At 38.0% G+C, this 7,322-nt stretch overlaps 1 protein-coding gene across 1 annotated transcript; it reads right to left on the bottom strand.

Annotated features, from left to right (window-relative positions):
- Window positions 1–867: 867 nt before the first annotated feature.
- LOC111894730 (transport inhibitor response 1-like protein) lies at window positions 868–3,720 on the bottom strand. The gene is made up of 3 exons (XM_023890828.3): window positions 2,858–3,720; window positions 2,167–2,668; window positions 868–2,094 (listed from the first exon to the last, which is right to left on the bottom strand). Exons 1-3 carry the CDS (start codon window positions 3,400–3,402, stop codon window positions 1,318–1,320), a joined length of 1,824 nt encoding a protein of 607 aa, XP_023746596.1. The 5' UTR covers window positions 3,403–3,720; the 3' UTR covers window positions 868–1,317.
- Window positions 3,721–7,322: the final 3,602 nt, after the last annotated feature.

Genomic DNA, 7,322 nt, shown 5'->3' with positions numbered 1-7,322 from the left:
TATGAGATTACAATCATAAGCTCTATCATACATTTTATAATTGTTATATCATCTACGATTTTTCGTCATTTATGTTCGAAAACTTATGTACAATCTAAAAAAATTGTTTTTTCATGTTGAAAAAAATCTTGTTCATTCAACTCCAAAAAAGGTATTAGATATCAAAATGAAGCCTAACAGAGCATCACAATTTTTTTCCTGTATTCTCGATATAGATAGAGCATTACGACAAGCAAGATAAGTTCATTTGTGATCTTGTACTTTTAAGTGTACATTGTAACAATAATATTATTTCTTTTCTTTTTCGTTTAAAATGTATTATTTTTATTTGTTGTCCTTTGTATCTATAAAAACCATGGTTAAGAAATTAAGTTGATTTCACCAACATCTTAATGCATATCAAGTTATAGAAACACAATCTTACAAACAAATTTCGATGACTTTAATTGTGGTAGGATTGGATTCCAATCCCAATATAATTTTGTGGGAGCTCATATATACACATAATAGTAACAATTTATGTTGTGTATTAAATAATAATTAAATAATTAATAATATAATGGTACTTAGAATAATAGAAAATATATGCCAATTTAGCAATCTACAACAACTTGTACTTTATGCAATTAAGACTGGTACTTTGGTCGATATTTGGTAATTTTCCCTTCTAAGAAAAAGATCCACCTTTCTTTCTTTCCTACGAAGTACACCAACAGAAAGATACGACATTCAAGAACCAAGTCAAACAAAATGAGCCTTAACAACTTGTACTTGATGCATCAAAAGTTATACATTTCTCAAGATTTGGCCATTTCTTTTATTAGGACAAAAAAGCAGCCAACCCAATCCAGATTTTTCCAACCGATCTCAAGTTGAAGTGATTTTTTTACCAAAAGATATCTGAAAACATAGTATTCCAATAAAGAAGATATGAATGTATCATTAAGAGGACATCATATACCTTCCGCAGGTATGAATCTAAAAAAAAAAACCTAACATCTGAATACAACATGAAGAACAGGATTCAGATTTTAAAGGTCTCTGCTACCAAATTAAAGAATACTATCATCAATTCATTATCATCTCTACCCCTCTGCTTCAAGAAACTTCACAAACTTTTAATATCTAACCACTTTTTAGGATCAAACAAACAAATCAAGATGGCTTTTTTTTTACTTCCATACCCACCTCAAAGATCCAATCTTTTATGGCAAGATCAAACTCATGTTTTTAAGCCAAAAGACAGCCGGGTTGTGAACGGATCATTAGGTGACCCACGAATCTTGAAACGGGTATAACTGAAAAAGTATATAAAATTCAAAGGATGTTGACAAACTGTGGGGCATCGGGTCGTGGGCCATCAAGAGAGCGATACATATAAAGTGTATCGACGAAATCGCCCCTCACCCTGTCTTCTTCCTCATCTGTATCCTCATCCCTACGAAAAACTTCCACCACTAATTTGGGCAAGATTCTAGCAATCTCCATGCACCCTTGGCGGGTGACCCTACATGATGACAGCCAAACAAACCTCATATTGTAAAAATGGTGCAAACCCGATTGTAAACCCGAGTCACCAAATGGGCTATCTCTGATCTCCAGTTTTTGCAAATTTGTGCATCCTTCAAGAACATATTTCAACCCAGTATCACTGTCCCCATTAAAAGCCACAGACAATGTTCTCACAAGTTTACCATACTGCCCGATGTAGCTAAATGCCCGGTCGGTCAGCAGCCCGGAAACAGCTAGACGGGTCAGCTTCTTACAGTTCTTGACAATGGCTCCAAAACCCTCGTCCATGGGCTCACCCGTGACCCGATCCGGTCTGTATCTCCCTATTATACACAGACGAAACACCACGAGATCCGGGCAGTTTTTGGACATGGCTACAACCGCTGCATTTGTCATCTGTTGACAGAAGTAGAGGATGGATTCTAGTTTTGAACATCCGATGGAAATAGCAAGGAGACCTACTTCTGAGACTGGACCTTCGACGTTTTCTGAAGCGTCTATGGGGAAAACCCGAAGCTCACGAAGATCTTTACATGTGTCTGCCACCGCCTGAAGTCCTTCATCACAGATGGAATCAAGCGCCTGGAAGAAATACATGGAAAAAGAGTTTGAGATTTTTCAGAATTTTGGATCGAGAAAGTTTGGAAAACTTACCCAGAAAACCTGTAGTTTATGACAGTGGCGGATGGCTGGGCGGAGCTGGTGGGGTTCGATGCTAGCGTAGCTGAGATTTAAAGAGGTGAGATTAGCATAGAGCGGTAAGAGCGCCGGGAGATGTTCAGGTGCGATTTCACGGAAGCCGGAGAGACAAACTATCGATCTGCAAGCAGCAAAAGCGGAAGTGTAATCGGGTTCTTGTTGTTGACCGATGACACCCAGCGTACTGAAGGAGCCAGTGCCTAAATGGGTTAACTGCGGTGACCGGAGGATTAACCGGTAAAGCTGCCCTATCGAAACGTAACGGTTCAATCTAAGCTTCTTTAACAATGGTGATCTTGCTACTAGTCTCTCTAAGGCCTCGAAATTAAATGGGGTTTCGACGCAATCGAAACTCAATGACTCCAAATGGGTCGTACCCTCTGGTGGAAAGAAAGAAATCCAATCCACTTCATCGTCGGAAACGTCGTCTTCAACCAGCTCAAGAACACGAAGATTTCTGATTTCAAAATGAAGTATAAGATAATATCATTTAATTAATCAATCTTCATTACATTTCAAGCGAAATCAACTGAATTGTTCATGAAATTAACTCCGAAATCGGTATCAATTACAGATCGAGGTATGAGTTAGTGATGTAAACAGATCTAAGTAGTGAGAAGAATGAAATTTGAAACCCTAGATTTACCTGCACTCGCTGGCGATAATTGCGAGTCCGCTCGTTCCGAAACCTTCACAGCAAACTAAAACAAGCTCCTTGAAATTCGGAAAGGAGTGAGCAATCATGGCGAGATCATCATCGGTGATGGACATGCGTTTCAGGTAGATCTTCTCCAGCGAACGATAAGCAGTAGCCATGGCAGACACCCAAGGGCTAAAGTGCGCACCCCAATCAGCCGGCAATAAGCTAAAATCAGCAAACCGGGGTTTTCCCTTCAAAGAAACCGACCGGATTCTCTTGAATCGGTTGGTCACCCGCCGTGGAGCCACAGAGTAACAGTTTCCGATGAACAGATCCGATCTGGTGTACGCTTCCGCGCGGTACCATGATTTGCAGACGAGCGAAACGGCGTTACGGTCACGCCGTGATTTCAAGAAAATTAAAACGTTTTCAAGTACGTTTTCAAGAACCTGATCTGGGTACGGCGTGAAAAACTCCCCGGGTTCAGGTCCGGCGCCGGTAACGGAGTTTCTCAACTTACCACCACCGCAACCACCGTCATCTTCAGACATTTCCGACGACACCCACTTCGATCTAGCTTGATGAGATTATAAAAAGATTGAATCTTATTCTTCAGATCAGAGAGAGAATCAAAGATTATACTAAATTTAGGAGGAAAGACGCTTGAAACTAATAATTTAGGTGGTTTTTTCTTCTCGCTCTCTTTCTACAAAAGTGTGCATAGGGATTCTCCATGCCCTCTTGTTCTATATCACTGGCTCTTTATTCATCTGCGAAATCTAATTGGCTAGACACACACACACAGACCTCTATTATTTGGGGGTTTTGTCTTTTATATTGTACTGCTGCTACCCACTAGTACATTGGTACATAACATAATGGTTACCCTAATTTCTTATAACCAGACGGATGGGATGTTAATTTTATATTCGATGTACAGTGTCACGCTCTTTAATATAAGATTCAGGTTTCATGCTTATGTTTATCTTTTTACTAGGTCATATCAATCAATGATTTTTAATTTAGTAAAAGCCTTTGTGCGACTCGAATGTGTATGGAACCCCATGGGCATAATATCATATTCAATATCATGCTCATAAAAGAAAACTTTGCGTTGGTCAAACTGGTTTGTTACAACTTATCCCATTCAACAAACTCATCATAAATCCCTCATCGATTTTCTGGAAGAAAAAAAAATGTTTCTTGAAATTTGATTAACGGGTTTAAGTACGTTTTAAATTTAACTTTTATTTTTGTTAGTTTACTTTATACCGTATTCTTTTTCAATTTCATCTAATTTTATGACCAAGCCACATGTATATATGCATGTGTTGCGTAGAAACAAATTTATGTGAGTAGAATGATGTTGTATGCAAGGTAAATAATTTTTGTTTTTTTCTTACCTTTTATGTATTTTATTTTTGAAGGTTTGTTTCATCGTTTGGTGGTGGAAACTAAATGATTTCATGTTGAATTTTAAGATGTCTAAATGATTTAGAGACAATTTTGGTTGGTAAGATTGTTGAAGCCATGGATATGTTGAATGAACAAAAAAGATCATTTTAACCTTCTAAAAAAACATAAATCAATATTCATAATCCACCAACAAATAACAAAACTTCAATTATTATGATACAAAAATGAATACATATAACAGTTTCACATACTAATTCGCAATTTCACATACCAAATAAGGATATAAATAAACAATTTCACATGCTAATTCATAATTTCATATACCAAATATGGATACAAATGAATTTTTTCACACATAAATATGGATATAAATGAACAATTTCACAATTCCACATACCAATTCATACCTAATCGGTTCAAGATGCAAGTGATCCTTTTTATGTCAAATCTTTCTCTCAAAATTATCAAACACTCTAATACTCTATTGGGGAAGACGACAATGTCACAAGCACGTTTTGTCTATATCATTAGACGAATCAATATGAAAAACATTATTTCCTAAATTGTCTACAATCATCACCGTTTCATACACGTCATCTCAAGGTAAAGCTTCAAAATAAAACACATCATTTTGATAAGAAGAAACAGAACCATTCTTATCATTAAAATAATATCTAAAACCTTGTTAAAATAAAGCATGAAATGAAATGATGTTTCGTGTCATCTCTGACGAGTAACAACAATTTATTAAATCTAAACCTAACCCACTACTAAGAACTAAACTATAAACTCCAATCTTGGTGACAGGTGAATATCGTCTATTCCCCATGATCAAGTTCATCATTATATGCTCCACATCCTCACTTCTTCTTAGCCCCTGCAAATCAGAACAAATGTGAAACTCACATCTTGTATCAAGGACCCAAGAATGATAATATGATGAGTTATTAGATAAGATATTGTAAATACCTGCCGATGTTGGCTTCACCTTGCCATCCTTGATAACTTGCAAGTATTTTGGGCAACTTCGTTTCCAATGCCCCTTGTCATTGCAATACATCAAGTGGCCTCTTTGGGGTCAGAGACAGGGGGAGCATCAAAACTAGATTTTCCTTTGGGTCTTGTACTTGACGACCCATCTTGGGACTTTCCCTTTCAGTTTTTCTTGGGAGGACCTTTCATCTTCTTCCATTTCCCTTGCCATATGGCCAGAACAGGTGCACTTGTAGGAGATGAGGCAATACCCTTTCTCTTCATTCCTGCCTCAGTTGTTTGAAGGTGGTTGTGCAATTATGATAAAGTAGTTTCATTGTTATTGTTCAAATGATGGGTCAAAATGAACTAATCATAACAACTTGTCAGAGATTTCAACACTATGTCGATCACCAGCTCTTCGTCCAAGTTCACATTGAGCTTGATTAGCCTATCCATGTATCCTTGCATTCTCGAAATGCGGTTGGTCACAAACTCTCCATCCTTCATCTTGTTAGCAATGAGGGACTTTACCACCTCGTGCTTTTCTTAATGAGCTCGTTTATGGTATTTCTCCAAAAGTCCTTGTTCATCTCGTACCGGCAGTAATCCTCATAGTGCCTTTACAATTCTGGAGCCATTGTCGGCACCATGATGCACACAACTTTTTTGGCATCATTATAGTGTTTTCTGTAGGCGACCATTTCTCCAGGAGTGACCTTCGTTTCGTCGATCTCATCTAAAGGTTTTTCAAGGACGTATTTCTTGTCCTCGAAGAGAAGAGTCATTTTGATGTTGCGTATCCAATCATTGTAGTTAGTATCATCCAATTGCACCTTTGAGTAGATGTTCAACAGAAAGAAGTTGTTGTTCTAAGAGGGGGAACTAGAAGCATCAGTTGGAGTAGACATCTGAAAGAGTAGAAAATATAGTTTTAGTTATGTAACCCTCGGTTGTGAATCGTTTCATTATTCGAGGTTGTGGCCCGATCATTGGTTATCCTAAGGCTTAGGGCCATGGGAGAGAAGGGATTTGGCCGTTTTTGGATGTGGGTTTTATAGACTAAGTGGTCCAAGTGCTCAAATGTGTTTTGGAGCCCAAGGGTATAATCGTAATTTGGCAGCTCGGTCCTTTATGAATTTTGGGTTTTTGTTCAAGAAGTTTTAAGGCAATAGAGAGTTAATAGAAGTGTAGGGATTCTCGTAAGTGTTTTGGGAAGCAACTATGTAGCAGCATACTGCTTCAGGCAGTTCAGTGTTCGGGCATTTTCTACGTTTGAGCAGTGTTAGTATTTGCGTTTCAGGTTGTAAATACGTACGAAATAGCTGGTTGATTGGGAAGTGGCAAGTCACTCACATCGAGGTTATTTGAGCCTTAGCCGAGTATAAGTGACCTACAAAGGTAATTAGGCTTGTGGTCCCGATTTTCAATGGGAACCTCAAGCTATCAAAAGTTGAGTAGCTAGTTGAGGGATAAACATGCTAGATTCAACGATAATGATTTAGTATGAGTGGTCTTTCAGGGATTCAGACCATCTCGAGACAGCAGATTTCGGACAGAGTACATGTGGTCTTGTTGCAAGGAATTCGTCACCTGCGGATTTTAGGGCTTTATGAAGATTGGTCATGGCTACCCTGGGAAGGCTAGGGCGTGCCCAGGTTGGTGACCATGCTACTAGAGTGGTTAGGCAAGTAAGGAATGGTAAGGAATGATTTCGAGGATGAAATCTAATTTAAGTGGGGGAGAGTTGTAACACCCTGTTTATTTATTAGATAAATAAATAAATTAATGAACAAGTGGTAGCCCTAAAATAAATAATTATATATCAAAGGATGGTCTCGAGGAGCTAACTGTCACAAGTTTAGAAGTTGGTGGTTAAAAGTGTAAAATCCGGATTTAATTTATAAGTATTATGGGAGGCAGGGACTAAATGGTAATTATTGGGACTTCATTGAAGAGATTTTGGAGGATAAGGGGTTGTTTGGTAAGTTTTATACCTAGGTTGCAATTGATTTTTAATGTTGGGGTTTAAAAGGTAAATGTGGGATTTATTTTGAGATGATTTCTGGATGAAGGGGCTAGA

This window comes from Lactuca sativa, chromosome 1 (genome assembly GCF_002870075.4).
Source record: "Lactuca sativa cultivar Salinas chromosome 1, Lsat_Salinas_v11, whole genome shotgun sequence".
Classification (NCBI taxonomy): domain Eukaryota; kingdom Viridiplantae; phylum Streptophyta; class Magnoliopsida; order Asterales; family Asteraceae; genus Lactuca; species Lactuca sativa.
The sequence above is the reverse complement of the archived record's forward strand: the minus strand, read 5'-3'. Positions and strand labels throughout refer to the sequence as shown.